Source organism: Odocoileus virginianus, chromosome 32 (assembly GCF_023699985.2).
Source record: "Odocoileus virginianus isolate 20LAN1187 ecotype Illinois chromosome 32, Ovbor_1.2, whole genome shotgun sequence".
Lineage (NCBI taxonomy): Eukaryota > Metazoa > Chordata > Mammalia > Artiodactyla > Cervidae > Odocoileus > Odocoileus virginianus.
The window spans coordinates 2,565,491-2,592,716 of record NC_069705.1 but is presented as its reverse complement, the minus strand read 5'-3'; the positions used below and the strand labels follow the sequence as shown (position 1 = coordinate 2,592,716).

Genomic DNA, 27,226 nt, shown 5'->3' with positions numbered 1-27,226 from the left:
TAAACCAAATAGCCCAACTTTTTGGTCTAGTCCATTTTGGCCATTGTTAGATCAATATGACAGTAAGACTGGAGTCTTTGAAGTAATTTGACTCAGTATTTAGCTTGAGAGCTATGCTAAGCCTGTCTTGCAGCTCCTTGACATTTAAAATGCCTCTTTACACAGAAGGGAAGGGTCATTGGCTTGCCCAGCAGGATTCAGGCCATATAACACAAGCTCTAAATCTTTTCCTCACTCTGTGATTCCAGGTCTTGTCGGGGTGGAGCACATTTACGATCATCTTGCCTTTACCATCTCACTGGTTTATGCATGAATGTAATCTCCATACATTGTACTTACACATTAGACCATTCCCTCAGTCAAATAAACACCCACGCTCACAGCTAAAGGCAGAGTTATGAAACATGACTACAGTGTTTAAGAGGTTGTCTTCTGGTTTGGGTCAGTGTTTTGAAGTTGGTGTTCCCAAGCCCTAATTAAGGTTCTTGAGGGTGGATGCTGTGATCGCAAACACCCATCTTGGATTAGGTTCTGAATCACTAATCAGTTCCACCTTCCTTGCAGTGATGGGTTTAGGGTTGGGTGGGTGACTTGGTTCTGATGGCCAACGTGAAGGGGGAAGTCTGCTGGGGCGCAGGGGTCTCTCCTCAAGAGTCACGGGAGACAGGCCTCTAGTGGTGGGTTAAAATATGCCTCTCATCCAACTGAAACTCCATTAAAATGCCAAAGGGGGTTGAAAATTATATAAGCTTATAAGGGCAAAGATGATGGAAGAAAAGGACAACATTTTAGAAACTAGAAGAGAGACATGATGGGTGATAACTGAGTTAATGAAACCCAAGCTAGCAGTGGAGAAAGCCCTTGTTGCTGGGCTTGGCAGGGCCCCATAAAGGCCAGGAATTGGAGGCACTAGACACTTCTGAAAGGAGGGGTGCACATGAGGTAAAAACAGAAAGATTTCTGAGTGTCTGCTCCTCATCTAGCTTAATGTAACAGAAAGTCTGCTTCAGAAGGGTGGGGTCAACAAGACAAGGCCTACATGGAAGTAAAGTTTCTGTATCACTAGAATTACATTAGTAAAAATCTGAATAGGTTAGGACAAGTTAAATTGTATATTATAAGCTCTAAATCAACCACTGAGAAAATAAATTTAAAATACAGCTTAAAAATCATTAAAGGGAATTAAGTGTGACGTTAGAAAAATTCACTTAATATAAAATACCACAATGAAGGACATGATGGAAACAAAAAAGCAAATGACAGATGTAACACCAATAACAACATAAGGTCTAAGTGGATTAAATAATCCAATCAAAAGGCAGAAAGTGTCAGCCTGGATAAAAAAGAGCATGATCCAACCTGTGCTGTCGGTAAGAGATACATTTTAGATTCAAAGATACAGATGGGTTGAAAACAAAAGATAGAAAAGATATACTCTGCAAACAACAACCAAAATACAACTGGAGTAGATATATTATCATCAGACAAAATAGATTTTAAAACAAAATTTTACCAGAGATAAAGAAGGAAATATGAGAAAGAGAAACTGGCCCATCCATCATGGAGATCTAACAGATAAAAACATATATGAATAGTAACAGAGCATGAAAATAAATGAAAAAGCTGACAGAAACAAAGGGAGAAAGATATATATAAGTCAACCATAATACTTGGAAACTTAAAATCATACAATGTATATTGTAGTCCTCTGATGGAAAAAAAGATTTCTTTCTTCAAATATCAACACTAACTACTTCCTTATGAGAGTTTTGAGGGAGCTCATTTTTCGCTGTTGAAATTATCCATCTAAGTATTATGTAATCAAAATTAGTCAAACTTGAAAACACTTCGAGAGATATTTGGTGAATTTTCCAGAGAAAATTCTAGCACCTCCATAATGTTTCCAGCCTTTGAAACTGAAATTTTAAAACTACACAAAGTGAGAGGTAGTCATGCAATCTCCATGCAACTTTATTGTGGCCCCAGCAGACTTATTCAATGTATTTTCCCAGGAAATGTTATGAACTTTACCATGATTTAATATACGTCTCAAGAAAGTATTTGGATTAAATGATAAAATTCAGGATTTAAGGTGGCTGCGCTGAGACATTAAAAAAAGGCAGAGCCAGATAAGGGACACACCTTGGTGGTTGATTCGTTTCAGTGTGTGTGTGTGTGTGTGTGTGTGTGTGTGTAGCTTTTCTGGGCATCTGGATGTTACCAACTGATAGAAAGTGTGCTCTTACGATTTTTAGAACCTGCTTGGATGGTTTCTTCTCTTTGATCACCCTGCGAGGCCATGGTGGGGTGGGGGCTTTGGGAATGCTTAAGCCCGATAATAATACACCGCTAACACTGCTCATTTAATTTCCTTACATTTTTGGAAGGTCTCATTCTAGATGTGACCCTTGGCAGCTCTGATGCATGACTGACTCACACAGCTCATTATTTTTAAGTCTCCGGTATCATTCCCTCTCCAGGTAACATTTAGGGAAGAGTGTGAATCGTTAGGGTGACCCCATAAACTGTAGCCCACCAGGTTTCTCTGTTCCTGGGATTCTCCAGGCAAGAATACTGGAGTGGGTAGCCATTCCCTTCTCCAGGGGATCTTCCCAACCCAGGGAGGGAACCGCCTTGCTGGCAGATTCTGAGCCACCAGGGAAGGGAAGAAGTGGAATTGATAGAGTGGTGCTCTGATGCCTTCTAATAGTAGGCTACTTCTTTAGGCTATTTAATAACAACACTGACACGCTAGGTTACCACCGAGTATCTGCTCTTGTCTCTGCTGGATGCAGCTGAGAGCTGGACAGGGCCTTGCGGCCATCTGGCTGTGCACCTCGTCTTAAGGAAGAAACGGCAGCCGGGACAGGTAAAGCCACTCCACCAGGGACTCCCCGCAAAGGGGGCCAGTGGTGAGTGTCAGTAGATCTCTTGATCCCGCCTGGTAGCCTCTAGCACGCTGCCTTGATATCCTATTTTGGGCCACAGTCCGCTTCCTTTCCCACAGGTTTGATTGCCTTTAAGAGTTCTGAATATTCATTGGAATCCTGAATATTCAAAGTCCTGAATGTTCATTGGAAGGACTGATGCTGAAGTGGACACTCCAATCCTTTGGCCACCTGATGTGAAGAACCAACTCATTGGAAAAGACCCTGATGCTGGGAAAGATTGAAGGCAGGAGAAGAAGGGGACGAAAGAGGATGAGATGGTTGGGTGGCATCACCGACTCCAGGGACATGAGTTTGAGTAAACTCTGGGAGCTGTTGATGGACAGGGAAGCCTGGCCTGCTGCAGTCCATGGGGTCACAGAGAGTCAGACACGACTGAGCGACTGAACTGAAGAGTTCATCTGTGAGCTGGCATAGTGAGTGAGCTGGCAGAGGCCTGCTATCCACCCTGAGAGGACTTCGGTGTCTGCCATGGATGCCCCCTCCTCCTGCTCATCCCTTCCAATCTCTTCACACGGCTGCCTCTGGACACGTGTCTCCTGGCAGCCTCCGTCTGCCCCAGCTTCCCCAGCCACAGACGGGCACTGGGGCCTCTGCCTTTTTGGGGCGACGAAGAGGGGGGAGTTCTGCCATGGGGGCTCCAGAATAGAAGGCGCCAGGCTTTGCAGGTGGAGGCTGTGCTGGGGGCCATGGGCAGAGGGGAAGGCTCTTTGGGCACCCCCTGCCCGGCCCCCGTCTTCCTGCCCCATCCCTCCAGCCATCTCCCAGGATCTCAGACCCAGATCCGCTCTGGCTTTGGGGAAGACAGTCGAGCTCAGCAAAGCAGCAGGAAAGCCCGGGGCGGCACTGACAGTGCCCGGGGTGACAGGCCTGGGGGGCACTGCATGGCTGGGGGCAGGCGTCACTGTGCCATCGGGACCTGGGTTTAAGATGATCTCAGTTATGCTCCAGCTGATGACACCTGAGCATTAAGAGCTCTGTTCCTATTGATTTCACCTGCTCCCAAGCCTAAAAAAATAAAAGACTGAGATAACGTTTAATACCTGCCAGAAAGGGATGATGAGGGAATTATACTGGAATCGATGATGTTCCATTTTGCTTTTTCGTGGACAGAGAATCTTCTGTATGGTATATTGTTACTTGTTGAGATGCTTTAGGTTCCTAATAAGAGGTCATTTTACATTTAAAATCACTTAGTCGTGTCTGACTCTTTGCAACACCTTGGACTATACAGTCCATGGAATTCTCCAGGCCAGAATACTGGAGTGGGTAGCTGTTCCTTTCTCCAGGGGATCTTTCCAACCCAGGGATCAAACCCAGGTCTCCTGCATTGCAGGCGGATTCTTTACTAGCTGAGCCGTAAGAAGAAGTCAGTTTTTGTAAATGTGCCATGGGTACTTGAAAAAATAAATATGTATTTTCTACAGGTATATTTCAGTATCTATCACTGTGCCCAGAACATAGTATGTCTTGGTCAACCCTGAACTCAAATGAGCCTTTTTTTTTAACCTCCAACACAGAGCCTGTATGGCAACTTCAGAATATCTCTAAGGTTTTTGCTATGTGACATACAAATTTGCTGGGATGTGTCTGTCCCAGAAACGTCTGACTCTATAATATCAGAGATGCGCTCTGTGGATCGGCTGTGTGGGAACCTTCAGGCAGCTCTCCAGAGGACTTCCTCAGGGTGGTGGGGCTGACCACCTGCATTGGGATCAGCTTGGGAGCTTTTTAAAGATGCAGCTTCTGGGCCCAACCCCAGGCCTGTGGATCAGAATTTCTGAGGATGAGGCCAGAGTCTGACCATTGAAGACTGTCTTCCCACCTGGATTCTGAGGCGCTTGGACATTTGAGAACGTCAACAGAGGAGCCTGGCAGGCTGCAGGCAATAGGGCTGCAAAAGTTGGACCCGATGAAGTGACTTGGCATGCACTTAGCATGCATGTACACCAGAAACCGTCATCTAAGTGACTTTTCAGGTTTTCTTCTTTGAAAGAAGAAAGAAAGAAAGAAGAAAGAAACCTGTATCACTATGGGAAAAAGCATTCTTGCTTCCTGGGTCTTCCCACTGCTCCCCCAGGTCTGTTGAACACATGGAAATGTTGCTATATGAAAGAAGAAAATGAATGTGCGTTACCCCTGTGGTATGTCAGTAGCTGCTATTACATACAATTTCTGATTAGATCCTCATCACAACCCTGTGAGATGCTGTAGTGGGGTACATGGTGGCTCCTAAAACAATGTGTCCGTGTCCTGACCCCCGTACCTGTGAATGCAACTGTCTGACTGTCTTTGGTGGTTTGTTTTTTTCTTGTTAGCTATAAATCATTAATCTGAAAACTTCTTGGACATTTATTTATTTTTATTAAAGAATAGTTGATTTGCAATGTTGTATCAATTTCTCTTGTACAGCAAAGTGATTCAGTTAAATAGATATATATGTATATACATATATATATTCTTTTCCATTACAGTTTATCACAGGATATTGAATATAGTTCCCTGTGCTATACAGTAGGACCTTGTTGTTTATCCATACTCTGCATAAAAGTTCACATCTGCTAATCCCAACCACCCACTCCATTCCTTTCCCAACCCCCTGGTAACCACAAGATTTCTCTCTGTCCATTTTCTGTTTCCATTTCATAGATAGGTTCGTTTGTATGATGTTTTAGATTCCACATATAAGTTATATTGCATGGTACTTGTCTTTGTCTGCATTGCTTCATTTATTATGATAATCTCTAGTTACATCCATGTTGCTGCAAATGGCATTACTTCATCCTTTTTATGGCTGAGTGGTATTCCGTTGTATACATGGACCACATCTTCTTCATCCATTCATCTGAAATGTGACTTCTTTTGAGAAAGTCTTTACAAGATGTGATTAAAGTGAAGGATTTGGAGATGAGTTTAGCCTGGATTGCCCAGTAGGATCTAAATTGTATGACCTCTTTCTTTACAAGAGATCAAAAGGAGATGGCACAGTCAGACAGGAAAAGAGCATGTAATGATAGAGGCAGAGGAGGGAGTGATGCTGCCACAAGCCAAGGAATACCTGGAGCCTCCAGAAACTGGAAGAGGAGAGGATGGAGCCTCCCCTCAAGCCTTCAGCGGAAGTGTGGTCCTTCCTGCCCATATCTTGACTTTCGATTGCTGGCCTCGGGAATTATGAAAGAAAAACTCTGTTATATGAAGCCACCTAGTTCATGGTAATTTATTATGGCAGCCCCTGGGAAACTACTACTAATTTCTCTTTCTAATCACAGAGCTGGGTCAGCTGTAGTGGAATACATTCTATTGCCATAACTGCTGGCCCCTAGGACAGTGGTTACTTTGAACTGATTCTTCCTTTGAGGGCATTTATGATTTAATCACATTTCTTTCTCCTGTGTTAGACCCAGAGATCATTGCTGCCCATTTAGTGCAGTGAAAATTCTGGGGAAGTTACAAAATTCCCAAGGTCCTGGGCAGGAGTCATTTCCGGCTGGAAGAACGTGGTACTTAGTGATGTTCACAGCACAGCCAGCAACAGCACCCCCAAACATGGACGTGGCTGTGACCCCACACTCCTGGAGTAGGGAGCTCACCCAAGCCCTAAGAAGGGCAATCCCCTGGGCTTTCACTCGTGTCTGGTCCTGTGTCCATCATTTCAACTCCCTGCACAAATTAGCCCTGACCTTTCCAGCTCACATGAGGGATGCACTGGGAATAATAACAAAGTTAGTGCTAACCGTGGCCCATTTCAGTAACAACCCTCTAAAAATACATCAGCTTTATAAAGTATTCATGAATCTAAAAGCACTTGAGTGCAGTTTTAAGGTGAAAGCATTACTTCTAGATTTAGACAGACCTAGATTGGAATCCTAACTCAGCCATGCGGCTGCTACGATGGACTGAGTGCCAACGTCCTCACTTAACAAAACTGGGTCTCACCTCTGCGGAATGCCATGTGGATTAAAACAAAACAGAGATGATACAGGGCTTAGCCTCGTGATTGGATAAGAAGTGCTGAGAGAGCCATCATCATTTAATGTCTGAACATTGCAACGAGCTTCCTACTTTTACTGCTTGACCCCAGCGCAGGTTCTAAGCCTTTCTCTATTTCTTAAAATTAACATGGACAAAATGTGGGCGTTGTATGGTTCATTTGAGCCTCGCTTATGAGCTACTTATTTAAAGTTTCTCTGTGGTCTAAAATGACCATTTAATTTGAATACTACCCTTCTTGCTACTTTATTTTTCTTGTCTGGGAAATGTCAAGTGGGGTGGATTTGAAATGCTACTGACTAGGGATATTGAACACGTGAGTGTTTAATGACAGTTTAAAAAAAAAGCAAAGCCAAGCATATGGGATCATTAAATTATTGAAGATGTTTTGCTGCAGTGGATTTATAAATAATACATGTCTAAAGGTTTATCTCCTTTACATTTCTTTAGGGACAACTGAAGAGTCTTCTCATTTGAGTTTAAAGAGAACTGACAGTGAGGAAAAGGTCAATGAAATGTTCATTCATGCAATTTCTATGCCCCAAATCCCTGAAACTTCGAATAAGAACATCACCAATTTTACAGAATGGTATCAAGTAGTGTCCTTTTTTTTGTAGAGCAAAATGAAGCAATAGCTTTAATTTAGCAGCTAGGGAGGGAAAAGCTTAAAATATATTAATAAAAAAAGATTCATCTTAACCAGTATCACTTTTTTCCCCCTGAAGAAAACCTCCAAATTGAAGTTTGCGTCTATGGATAAAATCCAAAAAGGAAGCCAACAATTAGTCTCTGAAGCCTATCAATTTCCTGACACATTAGCTTTTTAAGGTGCTAACCTTTTTTTTTTTGCTGCACCATGTGGAAAATCCCGATGACCACAGATTAAACCCATGCATGCCCCCTGCCATGGAAGGTTAATGTCTTAACTGCTGGGCCACCAGGGAAGTGCTGATTTCCTGACACAGTAGCTGTTTAGAATATGTTATTCTGAAAAAAGAGGATGTGTAGATGTTGCATGGCTTGTGGTGTCCTGTATATTGTTCAGATAAACTGTCATTTTTTTTTGAGCCCTTAAAACTATTTTTCCCCAACCAAGACCTGCAATGATATTAACAATGGTGCTCAATATAGTGGCACACATGCTATAAGGAGAATATTAGTAAATATTTTATTTATAAATAAATTTATTTATAAATAAAATTAATAAATATTAATAAACATTTAGAATAATATATTCTAAACGTCACTAAGGGCTTCCCTGGTAGCTCAGGCAGTAAAGAATCTGCCTGCAATGCAGGAAACCCAGGTTCAATTCCTGGTTGGGAAGATCCCCTGGAGGAGGAAACGGCAACCCACTCCAGTATTCTTGCCTGGAGAAGCCCATGGACAGAGGAGCCTGGCCGGCTAAATAACATGTCACTAAAACAACAACCCCCAAAAAAGAAAAAGGGAGGATGCGGAGTGACTGGGGACAGATCCTGGGAAGACGCTGGAACCACCTGCATTTGCCTCTACCCAGGGCTGCCCTCCATAGGTCTGGGACCCCTGGGAATTATATGACACATGGTGTTTGATGCACATGGGTGGGGGGCACAGAATCCATAGTCTTTATCAGACATTCATGGTCTTGAAGAAAGTTAAGATCCACTACTTCTTCCTTTTTCCCTTTGGAACTGGCCGAGAGGAAGGAGGAGGTGATGGGGTGCAGGTTAAGTGGGGGAAGGAGAAACGCCCCAGCTCTTCCCATGTTACTTAACCTCTCACCTCCAGGCAGCCTTTCCACCTGCATAAACCATGATCAGTAACGTGAAACTTTCAACTGGTTCAACAGGGCGAAGCAAAAGCTAATCACAGAATGTGAAGTTGAAACGGTACAGCAACATCAGGAAAAGACACATTGTCTTTAAACTTTTATTACTTGAATTAAAAAAACTTTTTTTCCATTTATTTTTTATTAGTTGGAGGCTAGTTATTTTACAATATTGTAATGGTTTTTGTCAGACATTGACATGAATCAGTCATGGATTTACATGTATTCCCCATCAAAAAAAATTTATTTTGAAAGTATGCTTGTTCTTAACCTCTTCCTCTGCGATTTTATTTTTTTTCTCTGCAATTTTAAAAAATGGCATGAAGTCCATAATTCAGTGACAAGGTTCAAGCATTTTTCTGATAATGAGGGGATAGTTTAAACATTTTCTTTGAATGGGAGAATGCATTTACTTTACAAGCTTTTAAAATATACTCTTCCTGAAAATATTTAAAATATATTTTAAAATATTTTAAACATTTTAAGAAATATTTAAAAAAATATACTTACAATATGTTCAGGCTTTAGATTCACTTAGTCATCTTACTTATTTGTACTGGTAAGAGATTGAGTAAAAATTCCATGAAAAATTGGGTAGAGAGAGATTAAAGGATTTATGTTACCAAATTTAATCACATCTTTCTGATGATTGCAGGTCTCAGGGGATGCTAAGTATTGGGGCCAGAATCCAAATCTGTCTGACTCTAAAGTCCATGTTCTTCCCTCTGCCTCCTTCACCTCTGGTGAGGTCCCTCTGTGACCCCCCTCACACCCACAAAGTCCCCCTACCCCCCACTCTGCACCTTAGCACCGGGGACAGGCGTCTGCACGCTCCTGGGAGAAAGAAAGACCGATGATGGATGAATCCCATCAGAATCCTTCCTCTAGAGGGGCTCTTTAAGATGACAGGGGATGGCGACATAGAAGGATGGCTGGACAAAACAAAGGACGTGAGATAGCAGTTTTCCTGCGAGACTGCAGTGTGTGTCTGTTAGAAAGTATGAAGAGCAAACCCATCAAAGCCTGAGCAATAGAAACACTAGACAGTGTTGTTGGTGCCTTGAAATTGGCCAACCTGGTTTGGGTTTCACCCTAAAAGCTAGAGAGGCACAGCCCCATTTCAGGGTATGTGATGGCTTTTCATCCATCACAGTGAGGTGTTGTCCAGATACGTTTTCTGCAAACTCCTCATGACATTTTGGCAAAGGGCAAAAGCCCCTGTGCTTCAAGGAGACTGACTAACATCTTAAGGTGACACATCCAAGGCAACCAGCCCAGCGCCTGGTCTAGGTCTGGTGCTAAATAAATGATCATTCTTGAAGGAGATACAAGGCCAGTGTAATTGTGAGGGAAACTGTTAGTCTAAAGCCTGCACAGTTGCCAAGTGTAGTTTCCGTGACGATGTCATGGAATGCTTGGATGGGAGGACCCTGGGGCATCATCTTCGGGTCTCACTCCTTTTCTTTTCCCTCAGCTTTAGTGAGGTGTAACTGACCAATGGAGAGTGTGTATACTTACAGTGTACAAAGTGATGATTTGACATATATTATATTGTGATATATATGAGCACCACGATTGGGCTAACGCATCACTCACGTCATCATGACGCATTTGTGTTGAGGGGGTTAGAACACTTGAGATCTATTTTCTTGGCAAATTTCAAAGATATGGTCACTGTAGTCACCGTGATATACATTAGATCACCAGCACTTATCCATCTATGACTGAAAGGTTCTGCCCTTCGACCAACAGCATGTCATCACCCCATCCCACTTCCTACCAACATGCCATCCTACGCTCTGCTTCTATGAGTCTGGAATTTTTTAGATCCCACATGCACATGAAATCATACAGTATATGTCTGCCTCTGGCTTATTTCACTGAGCTTAATGTCTCCATGTTCATCCTTGTTGTCACAAATGGCAGAATTTCCTTCTTTCGCATGGCTGAATAATATTCTGTTATACACACACATAAATGTATATCACAACTTCTTCGTTCATTCATCCATCACGGGACACCAGGCTGTTTCCATATCTTGTGAATAATAATGCTGCAACGATCATGGGAGTTTAGATACTGCTCAGAGAAATTGCTTTCATTTCCTTTGGATATATTCCCAGAGGTGAGATTGCTAGATCGTATGGTAGTCTTAGTTTTAATTTTTTGAGGAATCTTTCTACTGTTTTCCAGAGTGGTTGCACCAATTTACATTCCAAACACTGTACGGGGATTCCCTTTTCTCCACTAACACTGGATATCTCTTGTCTTCTTAAAGCACCATCTTGCTAGATAGATGGAGATACCTCTTTGTGGTTAGATTCACATTTCCTGATGATTAAGTAAGGTTGAGCCCCTTTTCATATACCCATCGCATCTGTGTCTTCTTTGGAAAATTGTCTATTCAGGTGCTCTGACCATTTCTCAACTGGGACTTATTCATTTGCTCTTGAGTTTTATGAGTTCCTTACATATTTTGGATACAAACCCCTTATTTGATCTGCCAATAAATTCCCCCATTCTGTAGGTTGTCTTCTCTTTTTGCTGCTAACTCACCCTTAACCAACACCAAAATCTGGCCAGAAAGCATAATTCATCAGAATGTTACTGACACAACTTACAGAGGAAAGAAGCGAATGATAAGAAAATGAACTGGTGACAAGGATGTCTAAATAAACATAGAACAGTCCAGTTGGCATCCTGTGTTCAGTATTCATTCTTCTCGTTCTCAGGAGGCTGATCTCTAGTCTCTGTAGGACGAGCACAGAAGGACCAGGCACTAGAAGTCAGACAAAACCAAATTAATTCTGTTCTCCCAGAGCCACACCTAACAGGGACTCCTATTTTAGAACGCTTTCTGGTAACAAGGTTAAGCCCCGATGAGCTAGAGAATTCAGTGAATCAGAATACACGCACTGGGACCTGGCAGGCACTTTACCTAGAGCTGCAGGTCAGGAAAGGTGCGTTCGCTGCCCTCAGGACCGTGGCTGGGAAAAGATGCTCGGCAAAGACGCACTAACCACGACGGAGTTTGCCATCCCTCCTCGGGGCTGTCGGCCCAGCCGCCCCTCCCGCTTCTCCTCCTCTTCGCTCCCGCACGAGAAGCGAGCTGGGGTGTCAGAAGATGAGATGCCTCATCTGATATCAGATTGAGTCCTTTGGGCTTGCCCTTCCGGTTGGCTTCAGCCTCTGATATTGGGAGCGACCGTGTTATATTTGTGAAGGTTTTCATTTCACGGAAGACACTTGGACTGCAGTGGACTCTGGTGATTTCAAGTCCAGTGTGAGTGGCTGGCTGATAGCTCTTTGTTTTCCATAATCCTTTGACTGGGACAAGAAAATCAGAGTGTTTTAATCATGCTGCCCCGCGGGGGTCAGGAAGCCCTTGGCTTTGCACTGTGTGTCTGGTGGTGTGTATTTGCACTATGCTTTAAAGGTAGGTTTTATTTCTGCTTTTTTTTTTGGTCTTCCCTTTTCAGCTGCGTGTATATACACTTCTATTTGTGTGCCACTGAGCAGAGATGGGATACTCTATGGATAAATACGGAGAGTGTTTGTACAGGAGTGACTCCCCATATAGCTGTTAATTAACCTATTCATTTTTAATTGGCTGACTTAACATGTAAAATGAGATGGGGGGGATGGGATGAGGAGGACAAGAAAACATTGTAAACCATGGTTTATTTTCCCAATGAAAATATGCAACAGTAATAATGGTACATTTTCCTGTCTATCTTTGCTATGGATATATTCAATTTCTTTATCTGTATTTATATGTTTTTTCAGAACTGTGGTTTATTAGCTGATACTATGAAGCCTTCCATTTTGTAGGTAATTGTCTTTGTTTGGGGAAATACGTTATATTCCTTGTCCTGAGGTATGTCTCAAGAGGAAGGTCATTCATTTTCAAAGTTAGGTCTTAGAAATAGACAGCTGCCTCTCTGTCCGTGTCTGCAAAGCCACACCTCCACGTGCGGTGGGCTTGCAAGGATTTGCTTGTCAAGACTCATGGAGGGTTCATCTGAAATGTCTCAAAAGAAAAGCAAAATCTTAAAGGAGGAAAATAGGGAATGGGAGGATTTTTGTATTACCTGTTTCATGGAGAAATATCTCTATCATTATTAATAAAGTTGGCAGACAAGGATGGTTTATGTCTAAAATTGTTCTTTCCTGTCTTACAGAACAAGCTTATGGTTGCCTGGAGGAAGGGATAGTTAGGGAGTTTGAGATGGACATGTACACACAGCTATATTTAAAATCGATAACCAACAAGGACCTACTGTATAGCACGAGGAGCTCTGCTCAATGTTCTGTGGCAGCCTGGATGGGATGGAGAGGTGTTTAGGGGGAATGGATACAGGGATATGGATGGCTGAGTCCCTTCACTGTTCACCTGAGACTATGGCAACATTTTTAATCGGTTATCCCCCAAGACAAAATAAAAAGTTCAAGAAAAAAAAAATTGTTCTTTCCTGCTGAAATCTCAATGTTTCCATGTTTCCAAATGCATTTGGCAAAGAACAGTTTTTATTTAGCAGTATGACAGTTACCATTTCATTTGTTTTTGCCTAGTAAGTTGTGCAACCCCTTAAATTTTTTTTCTTTCAGGGCATAAATCCCTTTGGGAAATATATAGCCTAATATTTCAGGTATCAAATTTGACTTTTATGAGGAAAAATATGGAAAGGGCATTAATGAGATGAAATTATGTCAAACGAAGGCAAGTAATCCACATTTAATGCATTCTTGGGAAAATACAAAGAAATGTGATTACATTATTGTCTGAAATTTGGTGACCGAAAGAGCTATTGCTTAAGAACTTAGGGGGTTCTTTAAAAAATATTTTCAGCAAAAATTTCCTTAGAAACTTTGCACTCTCACAGATCAAAGATAATTGAAGTCGAAAGTTGATTTTAAAAAGGAAGAGGGCTTAAGTCCTTTATAAACTTGGTAACTCTTTGAGTGTGTTTGATGAAGTTTCCCCAGCTACACACCCTTCTGGTTGTAGAAACAAAGACCAGTCAGATCAGTCCTTTGACAAGAAAGAGCAGGACTTTTTTTTTTTAAATTTAATTCATGAATTAACTTTTGGCAGCGCTGGGTCCTCACTGCTGTGCGCGGGCTTGCTCTAACTGTGTGGGCGTCTCAGTGGCTTCTCTGGGCGTGGAGCTCAGGCTCCAGGGCACCCAGGCTTCAGTCGTTGCGGTGCACAGGCTTAGACACCTCGCGGCATGCAGGATCTTCCCGGACCAGGGGTCGAACCCACGTCCCCCGCATTGGCAGGGAATCTTACCGTTACCCTGAACTACCAGGGAAGTTCAGGACTTTAATGACTAGATCAGCCAGACGCTGAGTTCTGTTCAGTGACGGAGCTGACCACCCACTTAGAAGCACTCTTCCCAGCATCACTTTTTTACCCTCTCACCAGTCCCGAGATGCAGGCCCTTCTCTTGTCATCTCCATGACATAGGCGAGGAGCCCAGCCCAGAGGGCCAGGAGACGCGGTCCTGGGGGACGCTGATGCCCATGCCGCCTCCTGGGGAGGGAAGGCCCTGGAACCTCCCCGCGGGCGCGCTCTCTGCTTCTCTGACGCCGCCCTCTGTTTGACCCGAAGGCTGTGCAGGCTGCGCAGCGGAGGAGAGGCTCTTTCACAAGCTGTTCGCTCATTATAACCAGTTCATCAGGCCCGTGGAGAACGTTTCCGACCCTATCACCGTGTATTTTGAAGTGGCCATCACGCAGCTGGCCGATGTGGTAAGTGCGAGGGGGTCACCACGTACCACGTGGCCTCAAGGGGCTCCAGCTCTGAGGGGTTTGAGAAATTCCCAATCACTGCACGGGGGTAAATAAAGGGATTTAAAGGAATTCTCTGGCAGTCCAATGGGCAGTACTCCATGCTGGACTCCAAGGGCCCAGGTTTGATCTCAGGTCGGGAAACTAAGATCCCGCAAGCCATGTGGCTCAGCCAAAAAAAAAAAAAAGCAAAAATTTAAAACAAACAAGCAAACAAGAATCTACAAAGTACCGGCCCTTCAAAGCTGGCCCCCATTGCAAGGGATCCACTCCCCTGAGGATGCTGTCATTTCTGTTCAGTTCAGTTCAGTTTCTCAGTCACGTCCAACTCTTTGCAACCCCATGGACTGCAGCACACCAGGCCTCCCTGGCCATCACCAACTCCTGGAGTTTACTCAAACTCATGTCCATTGAGTCAGTGATGCCATCCAACTATCTCATCCTCTGACGTCTCCTTCTCCTCTTACCTTCGATCTTTCCCAGCATCAGGGTCTTTTCAAATGAGTCAGTTCTTTGCAATAGGTGGCCAGAGTATTGGAGTTTCAGCTTTACCATCAGTCCTTCCAATGTATATTCGGGACTGATTTCTTTTAGGATGGACTGGTTGGATCTCCTTGCAGTCTAAGGGACTCGCAAGAGTCTTCCACAACACCACAGTTCAAAAGCATCAATTCTTCAGCGCTCAGCTTTCTTTATGGTCCAACTCTCACATCCGTACATGACTATTGGAAAAACAAAAGCTTTGACTAGACAGACCTTTGTTGGCAAAGTCTATTTATTTCTGTTAAGGTAGTGTATTTCTGGAAATGTTCTCAGAACCAGTCTATGAAGCCAAGAGGCGAAGGAGGGCAGTTGAAGGGGGAATACAGAAGGAGTTGACTTGTCGTGCACCTATTATGTACCAGTGTCTACACTCCGTGGCTGTCCTTTGCATCTTATAGCTGGGGAAAGAGCAGCTCAGGTCAGCCACGTTCCCAACGACATGTGATTACAGATGGCAGCCCTGCAGTTCAGTTAGGCCTGTTTAACCCCAAAGCTCATGCCTGTTTTACTCTACAGATGAATTGCTCTAAGTCTTCTGTTTTACAGAGTAAAGAAAAAGTTCACTTTCTTTTATACAGGGTTCCATCGAGTCCTGAGAAGCAGATGGGTGTTTGGAGGTCTTCATTTAAATTAATTGGTACTCTGTTCAAGGGCAGGGAGGACGAGAGTTCTTTGTTTTGAACAGTCTTGGCACCTAGGTGCTGGCAGAGGAGATGTGGGGCCTGGTGCCCCAGTACTGGGCAGGTTCTGGACTCCGAGGCGTGGCAGGGGCAGGCTGGCCCAAAGCCCTGGACATGGGCCAAATTCTAGGAATAGGCAGGCTCCCGGACTGAGGGGCGTGCGGAGCATCTGTGAGACGGTGGTGTACAGACAGATGGCACATGGATGGGGGTGGGGGGCCGCCCCAGACAGGGAGGAGCCCTCCTTCCGCTCAGCTTTGCTTGGGAGAAACGTGGTGGCTCCAGGCGCGCCTGGGGGGAAGCCCTTGGATAAGGATGTGAAGTCTTGGGCCCACCCACCATGTTTCTCCACCGCACACTTCCCAGGGGACGGGGCTGACCCTGGCCCCTCCTCTGGCTTCTGGCCCAGGCTGGAAGTGTGTGTACGCTGGTAAACACTGATTTTAAAAAAGTGAGCCAGATGCTTTCTCCCACCTAGATGGGACCACTCATTCTTTTTATTTTTTTTAAATTAGCATTGAGTCCATTGGTTACTTTTTAAAAATTAATTTTATGCACTTATTCATTTTTGGCTGTGCTAAATAAACGTGTTTATTTAGGCTTCATTGCTGCTCGAGCTTTTCTCTAGCTGAGGCTAGCAGGGGCTACCCTCTTTATGGTGCGAAGGCTTCTCACGGGGGTGGTTTCTCTTCTGCAGAGCAGGGCTCTAGGGAGAGTCGACTTCAGCAGCTGTGGCTCACGGGCTCTGGAGCACATGCTAGGTAGTTGCGGCTCATGGGCTTAGTCGCTCCACAGCTTGTGGGATCTTCCCTGATCAGGGATCGAACCCGTGTCTCCTGCACTGGCGAGTGGATTCTTTACCCCTGAGCCACCAGGGAAGCCCCCACTCATTCCTTTAACAAATGTTAACAATGTTGTATTAATTTCTGTTGTACAGCGAAGTGATTCAGCTAGATATATATAATATATGCACATTTAAAAAAATACTCTTTTCCACTATGGTTTATCATAGGTTATTGTGCTATACGGTAGAACCTGTTGTTTATTCATATAATTATATATATATTATATATATATTATATATATTTATATTATATATATATATTATATATTTATATATATATATTATATATTATATATATTTATATATATTACTATAAATATATTATATGTATTTAATAAATTACCTCTGCTAACCCCAACTTCCCACTTTCTCATTTCTAATGTAAGCATTTAGCTGCAAATTTTATTCTCAAAACTGTTTTTATCTGTGTCCCTCATATTTTGATGTATTATGGTTTTGTTCCCACTCAGCTCTATGTATTTTAAAAGCTTCCCTTTGAGACCTTCTCTTTGACTCATGGATTATTTAGAAATTTAATTTCCATGGATTTAGAGACTTTCCTGCTGTCTTCTTGTTATTGATTTCTAGTTTGATTCCATTATGGTAAGAAGCAGACTGTGATTCCAACTTTTTAAAAGTTTTGAGGTTTGTTTGATGGCTCATGATAAGGGTATGATCTATCTTGGTTAATATTCCATTCATGCTTGGAAAAGGGTGTGTTCTGCTGCTTTTGAGTGGCGTGTCTGTATGCATCGATTAGATCCTGTTGTTCAGAGTTTCCCTGTTTTTGCTGATTTCTGTCAAGTAGTTCTATTGGTTGCTGGGAATCTCTAACTGTAACTGGGGATCTATCTGTTTCTTCTCCCAGCTCTATCAGCTTCTGTTTCATATAATTCTGTTTTTGGTGCATACAGTTAGGATCGTTAGGTCTTCCTGTAGGATTAAATCTTCTGTCATTACTTAATATCCCTCTTTATCTTTAGAAATTTTTTTTCCTCTGAGTCTACGTTGTCCGATGTTACCACCACAGTCCTAATTAGTGTTTTGGAGGCGACTTGTTCTCATGCAGAGCCCCAGAGGTCCCTGTGGGCCATATTCTTGGCTGCCACTGAGTCATGGTGAGGACTGAGGGTGACTGTGATGCAATAAAGCCCAGGCATGCAATTACCGACTCCCTTCTAGAAGATTCTAGGCCATCCGCTGCTGTTTGAGCCCCACGCTTGGCCTTAGAGCACCAGAGGGCTCTGCACAGAAGGGTGTTTGCTGCTGCATAGAATGGCCTTGGCGGCAAAGTTTACTGAGTGAAGGACCTTCAGAGCAGGAGTGTGTCTCCTGCCCCCCTCATGGAGCCAGGACAGAGCCGCTGCCCTGTTTTTGGTGGCCTGGCATACCTGAAATGACAAACCAGAGGCTTTCAAAATGTGGCCCACCTGGCCTTTCTGAGCTCAGCCTCTGAATCTGTTGCTGCTCCTCCAGAATCGAGTCCACTTGAAATTGTAACTCCAATCCTTTAATTCAATCAAGGTGTCAACTCATTTATTATCCCAAGAGAGAGACACAGGGTGATGGTTCCAAGAATGTGGGGTGGCATTGTGGGGGTCTCGGGCCTCTTTCACTTGCACTGTCTGATAGCAATTCCCATGGCCGTTGGTGCGGTCTGACACTGGATGGAGAATGAGACTTTCTAGATCAGGTCCCAATCCATAAATTTGACTGACACCTCTGGGGATGTCTACCCTCCATGAAACAGGCCCACGCCACCTGGAGCTCCACCAGGCTGTGTAAGTACAGATGGGGAGAAGGGATACCGGATGATATTGCCAGCTGATTTTAATTCTCTGAATACAGCATTCTAGTTCACAGTGTGTTCTGGTTCTCTGAACAGCATATTAGTGGACAGAGAGGAAGCAGTCTTTGGAAAATGTTTATAACTTACCTCTGAGACCTTTCTGGACTGCAGAGCTAGTCCGCGCCTGACTGACAGCCAATGGATTTATTGACAAGGCCCCTGCTGCAATCTGCAGGTCACAAGGTGACCCTCCTATGAGCAGAGGGCACTGTCCTTAGACTGGGGTAATTGTAAAGCCATGGACAAGTATAGTCCATCTCTTTGCCTGCTCTGGCCAACAGAAAGCCGTTAAGGAAACTCGTTTGAAAACCCTGGGGCTTACCGTGACTTGACACAAACCTCTTTGAAGGAGGAAGCTGATGAGGTCTCCAGGTAGCGTTTTCTGGGGGGCGTGGAGAAGGGCAGAGCAGCTCAGAGAACCACAGTGGGCTGGTGTCCAACCTTGGCTACCGCTCCCTTAGCTGTGAGCGCTTCTCTCTGGAAGGCGCTCGTGTGTTTGGGGGAGAAAAGCTGGTACGTGTTGGGAACCCACTGCTGGCACTAGTGGCCATCAACAGCCTCCTAGTGTTGCACTGGGAGGTCGCTGAAGGTTCTGGATGTGTCTTCAGTATCTACTCCACTGGGAGGTGGTAGCTACTTAGGAACACATTATATTTGGGATGTCAGCCTGGAATGCGTTTATCTCAGAGAGATCCGTGACCCTCTGCAGGTCATTTAGGTACTTACTTAAACCATCTCCTCAGAGAAGCCTTCCTGCTTCACCCTGTCTAAAAGAAATGTGTATGCATGTGTGCGCGCACTCACACACACACACACACACACACACACACACACACTCAATCCCTCTTTATTTTTTCCTGTAGGACTTATCACTATCTTACATTATGTGTGTGTGTGTTAGTTGCTCAGTTGTGTCCAACTGTTTGTGACCCCATGGACTGTAACCCATCAGGCTCCTCTGTCCATGGGGATTCTCCAGACAAGAATATTGAGTGGGTTGCCATTCCCTTCTCCAGGGGATCTTTCCAACTCAGGGATCGATAGGTCTCTTGCATTGCAGGCAGATTCTTTACTATCTGAGCCACCAGGGGAGCATCTTACATTGTATCATATATCTATCATTGTATCATATATCTATTTTTTATTTTCTGTCTTCCCAGCTAATAGCTTAGATACACACATGTGTGTGTTAGTTGCTCAATCATGTCCGACTCTTTGCGTGGACTATAGCCCACTAGGCTCCCCTGTCCTTGGAATTTCCCAGGCAAGAATATTGGAATGTGTTGCCATTCCCTTCTCCATTAGACACATCAGTCAGTCAGTTCAGTCGCTCAGTCGTGTCCAACTCTTTGAGACCCCATGAATCGCAGTACGCCAGGCCTCCCTGTCCATCACCAACCCCCAGAGTTTACCCAAACTCATGTCCATCGAGTCAGTGATGCCATCCAGCCATCTCATCCCCTGTCGTCCCCTTCTCTTCCTGCCCCCAATCCCTCCCAGCATCAGGGTCTTTTCCAATGAGTCAACTCTTCCCATGAAGTGGCCAAAGTATTGGAGTTTCAGCTTCAGCATCAGTCTTTCCAGTGAACACCTAGGACTGATCTCCTTTAAGATGGACTGATTGGATCTCCTTGCAGTCTAAGGGACTCTCAAGAGTCTTCCCCAACACCACAGTTCAAAAGCATCAATTCTTTGGCACTCAGCTTTCTTTACAGTCCAACTCTCACATCCATACATGACCACTGGAAAAACCATAGCCTTGACTAGATGAACATTTGTTGGCAAAGTAATGTCTCTGCTTTTAAATATGCTATCTAGGTTGGTCATAACTTGCCTTCCAAAGAGTAAGTGTCTTTTAATTTCATGGCTGCAATCACTATCTGCAGTGATTTTGGAGCCCCCCAAAATAAAGTCTGACACTGTTTCCACTGTTTCCCCATCTATTTCCCATGAAGTGATGGGACCAGATGCCATGATCTTAGTTTTCTGAATATTGAGTTTTAAGCTAATAGGTAAGGGTATTTTCCAATCCTGGTGATTTCTGTAACCCCAGCATTTATAGAGCACGTAGTAGGTACTCAATAAATATTTGTTAATGAATGAGTGAAGCAATCGGCAGTGGCTTGGGCAGGAGTGAGAGGTGTGTTGCGGGGAGTGGCAGGATTCAGCTGCAAGGCTCCATGGTGAGCTGAGCTGACACCTTGAGGGGTGGCTGGGCTCAGGACTGAGAGCCTAGAGGGTGCTGGGGCGCAGCTGGGGAAGAAGATGGCAAAAACAACGATGCCCTCCACCATCTGCTGGGTGTCCCCTCCCTCTTCCCACTCTCCATTCTCTCCCTTCTTTCCTTTCATGAGATCAGAAGGCCTTTTGGGTTGCAGAGGTCAGAAAGCCTTTACAGAAAAAGTGAAGCTTCAATCAGATTTGAAAGACAGTAGTAAAGCCACATTTCCTTTAGAAGTCGACAAGGTGGGCACCAGTGTGGAAATATTGTATTTTTGGTCGATTTTTATAAGTTACCTTTTCAGTCTTTTTTGTTTTCCTCCATTAGCTTGAAGTCAGCTCAGCTCTTTGTATTTGTAATCTTTGCTCTAAGATTCACTTCTATTAGCTGGTACATCTGAGGCTAAAAAAAATATTGCTTCCTCTTCCCAGGATGAAGTGAACCAGATCATGGAAACCAACCTGTGGCTACGTCACGTATGTGCCTGTGTCCCTTACTCTTCTCTGGGAATTGTCACTGACATGTCAGTTTAATAATGTCCAGTGGATAAAATCCACTAGCACTCCCTCTTTCCATCTCCAGTTTATGACAGAGTATAAAATATTATCTATCTTCAAAGCCCAAAGTTCAATCTGGTAACAGCTGCCTGGCTGCAAGCTTCAGGTGCAGAACCTAGTGACAGAGCTCTCACTGACTCTGTCCTTTGAAGGTTTCTGCTCTCGGGTCTCCTATTTTTGCTTATATCTTGAGCTTCAGAGCCAGATGCTTACCCATTCTTTGATTCTGCTGTGGCTTAGATTCCCACTATTTGGTTTAATCAGTCTTGCCATCTTATTCTTCCTTTTGCTCTTAATCTTTTATGCAGATTTTGTAATAAACCAATCATCCTACTATCTTTTTATTATTAGAGATGGATTGCTATTAGAGATTGAACATAGTCTATGGAATGTGGAAACTGAGTCTATAAACTTGACCAGCTAATTAATAATCAATAGATACATATCTAATATCTAGTGGATAACCTATTTTTGCCCCAATCAGCTCAAATTAAATCACCTTGAGTTTAATCTCCCAGCTTTTGGTAGAAACCAAAGTTAAGTGAAAGCCACTCAGTTATGTCTGACTCTTTGCGACCCCATGGACTATACAGTCCATGGGAGTCTCCAGGCCAGAATACTAGAGTGCGTAGCCTTTCCCTTCTCCAGGGGATCTTTCCGACCCAGGAACTGAACCAGGGTCTCCTGCACTATGCGTGTCCACATTCCAAGGACTATAGTCAATCTCTAGTAGCAATTCATTTCTGTTATTAAAAGATAGTATGATGATAGGTTTATTACAAAATCTGCATAAAAGATTAAGAGCAAAAGGAAGAATAAGATGGTATGACGAATTAAACCATGTACTCTTCAAATAAAAACCTTTTCAAAAAACTGTTGAACCAATATAGAATTAACATTAGAAGAAAGTGAAGAATTTTTAAAACTGACTCCTATTTCCTTCAGATCTGGAATGATTATAAGCTGCGTTGGGACCCCACGGAATATGACGGCATTGAGACTCTCCGTGTTCCTGCCGAGATGATCTGGAAGCCCGACATCGTTCTCTACAACAAGTATGCGTACCCAACAGCCAGTCTTTTTCCAGAGCTGCCTTTGGTGCAGGCGGACCCAAAGCATGGGGAGTCACTAACGGTGTCTGATTTACTTTGTAGTGCGGTCGGCGACTTCCAAGTCGAAGGCAAGACAAAAGCTCTTCTTAAATACGATGGCATGATAACCTGGACTCCACCCGCGATTTTTAAGAGTTCCTGTCCTATGGACATCACTTTTTTCCCTTTTGATCATCAAAATTGTTCCCTGAAATTTGGTTCCTGGACTTACGACAAAGCTGAAATTGACCTTCTAATCATTGGCTCTAAAGTGGACATGAATGAATTTTGGGAGAACAGTGAGTGGGAAATTGTCGACGCTTCTGGCTACAAGCATGACATAAAGTACAACTGTTGTGAAGAGATATACACAGACATCACCTATTCTTTCTACATTAGGAGACTCCCGATGTTTTACACCATTAATCTGATCATCCCCTGTCTCTTTATTTCATTTCTCACTGTCTTGGTCTTCTACCTTCCTTCTGACTGTGGTGAAAAAGTGACACTTTGCATTTCAGTGCTTCTTTCTCTGACTGTGTTTTTGCTGGTGATCACAGAAACCATCCCGTCCACATCTCTCGTGATCCCCCTGGTGGGCGAATACCTGCTCTTCACCATGATCTTCGTCACCCTGTCCATCGTGGTGACGGTGTTTGTACTGAACATCCACTATCGCACCCCGACCACTCACAACATGCCCACGTGGGTGAAGGCGGTCTTCCTCCGGCTGTTACCCCAGATCCTGATGATGAAGAGGCCTCTGGACAAGAAGAAGGAGATAGGATCTGATAGAAACCCCAAAGGAGTCTCCAGTAGGCCTGCCAAAGTCAAGTTTGATCATCACAAAGAGCCCAGACTTCTTAAAGAATGCTGCCACTGTCATAGATCCATTGAACCCACCACCAGCAAGAGAAGATTAAGTCATCAGCCTTTACAGTGGATGGCTGAAAACTCGGAGCTCTCACCTGAAGTTGAAGATGTAATTGATAGTGTTCATTTCATAGCAGAAAACATGAAGAACCAAAATGAAACAAAGGAGGTAAATGCATGAGTCCTCTAGCCTGTCCACTCACGGAAGTCCTAGGGCCCCTGCATAGAACCCTAGTCAGAACTCCAGTGTGAATTCTGTTTGCAAGACAGTCAGAGAGTGGGTGCCCTGAGATCTAGCTCTGCGATGCTGCAGTGTTGGTTGAACTGCCCTGGTGAAGGGATGGAGTAAGGGGTAGCCTCAGAGCAAACCTTTGCCTCCAGAAATGTCAACTCAAGTGAAATCTGGTTAAAATAAACACTCAGGGCAGTCTTGGTTAGTTAGACTGAGAGCCCCTGCTTAAGGAAGGCTGGGAGAGGGAAGAGCCAGCCAAGGGACAGAACGGAATGCTTCAGCTCCATCACACTCACTAGACCTGACAGGGATCCAGGTGCCGATTGAATGAGCTTACAGGATATTTTTAGCATCAACTCAGTCGGCTCCTGCTGCCCAGGGTCTAACTATAGCAGGACAGGCCTCCCCATCTTCCAAAGAGAGAGCTCAAGAAATATATGCCAACTTCCCATTCCACCAAGATGACTAGCTAGGTGCCTCTGAAAACTCATGCCAAGGGTTTGGGTCTGACCTGATGGCAGCTGCCAGCATCCTTATCTCCTAACAAAAGGATATCGCAGACCTGAAGTCTGCCCATTGGTGCCGGGGAGGACACCGAGTGTGTGTCACACAGGTGGAGGGGGAGTTTGTATCAGGAGCAGGTGAGCCTGGGACTCCCTTCTGTGAGGACACCTTCGTCAGACCTAGGGGACGGTTGCTCTGACTTCAGCACCACCCAGTAGGGCTCTTGGAGGTTGGGAACAGGAAGGGCAGGAGAGATGTAAGGAACTGTCCACACTAGTGTGATGCCAGGGTCTAGGGGGCTGCTGGCTCCTGGTTGGGCACCATCATCCTGCAGGGCTTTATCCCCCACCCTCTGCTGCCTCAAACCCAGTTCCTGGACCTGCCACAGGGTCAGGAGGTTCCATGGTGCTCATGACAAGAGTGGGTGCAAAATGTCCCCGCTCTATCAGTTGACAATGGATGCTGCAGCCGTCAAGCCATCAGTCACTGCCGTCACCCCCAACTGAGCACCCTGAGGGGCCTCAGGATGGAGAAAGCGGGATACTGGCCCTAGACAGTTAAGGTGCACATCCAGGGAATGATTTCCATAAGCCTAGACTTTTGCCTCTTCCCACTTATAGAAAAGCAGTAAATTCATTAACTTGAGGTGCCTGGTTTTCCTTAATTAATGGTAATCTTTTTAAAAAACTTAAAAAACAATTGAAGGATAGTTGATTTACAACATTGTGCTACTTTCTGCTGTAGAGCGAAGTGACTCGGTTATACATAGGTAAATATACATTCTTTTTAAATGTTCTTTTCCATTAGGGTTTATCCCGGGAGACTGGATAGGGAGGAGCCAGGATATATAGGAGGTTTTGCAACAAAAACTAGGCAGTTGTAACATGGAAGGATGACTGTGGCAGTAAAATGCAACAGAATGCTCTGCAACATCATCTTCTGATGTTCTGACTACCTGGTCTTTGTTGCAAAATCTGCTTATTATCCTGGCTCCTCCTTTACCTCTTCAGGGCAGTCCCTCAGAGCAGTCTCAGAGGCTGCCCCCCAGGCCTGAAGTCCTCAGAAAATCCCCCGAATAGAACATAACTCTCGGGGAGGGGAGGGAGGCTCAAGAGGGAGAGCCTTACATTTATATAGTTATGACTGATTCGAGTTTTGCTGTTTGACAGAAACCAACACACTATTGTAAAGCAACTTTCCCCCAATTAAAAATAAATCTAAAAAATAATTCTCAGCTTGCAGGTTGTGCTTTTTTCTCAGTTAAGGCAAGAATGGAGCAATCTGAGCAGCTCTTTCGGGGCTGCTACTTGCAGTCAGGCTGGAGAAGGGAAAGACAACCCACTCCAGTTTTCTTGTCTGGAAAATCCCACAGACAGAGGAGGCCGGCAGGCTACAGTCCACAGGGTTGAAGAGTCGAACGTGCCTGAGCGACTTACACACACACACACACACACACACACACACACACACACACACCTGTGGTCAGGAGAAGCCCTGCGTGCCCCGCGGGAGCCTGCTGACTGCAGCCCTCTGCCCCAGGACTGACCACGCACACGCACTCTCTGTCTTTAGACAGACGGTTGCTCTGTACACTATGGTGGAGACACGGGTTAACCAGAATCGTAGGGATACTTGCTTCAAAAGTTGTCAACGAAACTTCTGTGCAAAGGAGGCAGCTTATTTATGAAACAGAGCTTATCTCCCATGGTCTTGTTTTTACAGGTGCTTGACATTTTGTCTTTCAGGTAGAGGACGACTGGAAATACGTGGCCATGGTGGTGGACAGGGTGTTCCTGTGGGTGTTCATCATCGTCTGTGTGTTTGGAACTGCAGGGCTGTTTCTCCAGCCGCTCCTGGGGAACACAGGGCATTTGTAAGGATGGATTTTCCCTTCATCTTCAGAAACGAACAGACGCTGTGTTTATTCCCCCATCACCAGGAAATGGATAGAAAACTCCCCACCAGGTCCACATCTACAGAGAAAAAGAGGGCCTTATTGCCAACGACAAGCCTGGACGGCCCTCCTTTTGGGGTGCAGAGGGGTGCTTTAAGACCCCAGGGTCTGGGACCTGATACTGGAGCTCAGAGCCGGCAGCCCCCGCAGGCTTCTCTCGTCTGTACATGTTTGACTTGTGGGGACGTGAGCAACCCAGAGTCCAGTGAGACACGGACTCAAAGTCGAGTCACGCTGAGAGGTGTTCTGCCTCCCCGGTTTAAATACTTCTCGGTATAGCGACACCTGCCAGACACGCGACTTTGGACCTTGGCCTTGCCGACCCCTGCAGCACCCGTGACCTTGTGTATCTTGCTTCCCCATGCTTGTCTCTGTGACGTGGAGCCCACACTGCGGCAGCATTTAACGCAGCAATTGGTAAAAAGGAACAGCAGGTAGTCGGTCTACCCTCTGAAAAAAATCTTATTGAAGTATAGTTGATTTCTAATGTCGTGTGAGTTTCTGCTACACAACAGAGCGACTCAGTTGTATATACACGCGCACACACACGTATCTGTTCTTTTGCAGATTCTTCTCCATTATGGTTTATCGTAGGATATGAATATAGTTCCCTGTGACGTACAGTAGGACCTTGTTTACCCATTCCATATATACTCCTTTGGCTAATCCCAAACTCCCAGTCCTTCCCTCCCCCCGACCCTTGCTCTGTATGTAATTAGATTCATCTGGCAAGAGACTTCAGCAGTGACCAGCACTGTGGGAGGCATGCCGTGGACTCGGAAATAGGCTCTGTCCACACACTTAGAGTTTTTAGAAAAAGCCGTAAACACGGAGATCTCCGGGGCCAGGTGTCACGTGGGGAATGTCTCCGCAGCGCAGACAGCAGGGTGAGCTCTGGCCGGCAGACCTGGAGCAGCCTTTGCTGTGGGTCCAAACGGTATCTCTTCTCCTTAGCCGTTTCCACTTGTTTCTGCGTAGCTGAGACTGAAAATAAAAGTGTTTCTTCTCGAAGGAACGGTGATCTTGCATCTTTCAGAGTATTTCCTTTTTCTGAGTGGGAGAACCTTGGATATTCTATTTTATTCTACTCTCACTTATCATCTTATTTTTTGTATACACTTATCATAACAATTTTAAAGATGCATTTTAAAGTAGAAAAAACAAACTACCCTGACACAGGAACTGATTTCATTTTGCCTTTTCCATTGGAGTCCCTGTCTAAAAGGCACACGTAATTGGACATCTTACCTTTCGGTTTTATATTTTGCTATTTTCTCAACATCATGTCAGCAGCCTTTCTCCTTGATGGTGTGCAGTCTTGAAGTATAATTTTTGTG

The 27,226-nt window shown here is 44.5% G+C and overlaps 1 protein-coding gene across 2 annotated transcripts; it reads left to right on the top strand.

Annotated features, from left to right (window-relative positions):
- The first annotated feature begins 11,697 nt into the window (after window positions 1-11,697).
- CHRNA6 (cholinergic receptor nicotinic alpha 6 subunit) lies at window positions 11,698-26,900 on the top strand. Of its 2 annotated transcripts, XM_020888333.2 has the most exons (6): window positions 11,698-12,184; window positions 14,363-14,502; window positions 21,110-21,154; window positions 22,181-22,290; window positions 22,390-23,368; window positions 25,681-26,900. In XM_020888333.2, exons 1-6 carry the CDS (start codon window positions 12,106-12,108, stop codon window positions 25,810-25,812), a joined length of 1,485 nt encoding a protein of 494 aa, XP_020743992.1. In that variant the 5' UTR covers window positions 11,698-12,105; the 3' UTR covers window positions 25,813-26,900. The 2 variants fall into 2 exon arrangements, with proteins under 2 accessions (XP_020743992.1, XP_070315860.1); XM_070459759.1 differs by lacking the exons at window positions 11,698-12,184; window positions 14,363-14,502 and adding an exon at window positions 17,820-18,389.
- Window positions 26,901-27,226: the final 326 nt, after the last annotated feature.

Bases quoted from the DNA above. Each gene is read 5' to 3' on its own strand.
- CHRNA6 (XM_020888333.2), top strand. From the start codon at position 12,106: ATGCTGCCCCGCGGGGGTCAGGAAGCCCTTGGCTTTGCACTGTGTGTC. The intron at 12,185-14,362 runs GTAGGTTTTATT...TTTGACCCGAAG, and splicing joins ATTTGCACTATGCTTTAAAG to GCTGTGCAGGCTGCGCAGCG. The intron at 14,503-21,109 runs GTAAGTGCGAGG...TCCTCTTCCCAG, and splicing joins TCACGCAGCTGGCCGATGTG to GATGAAGTGAACCAGATCAT.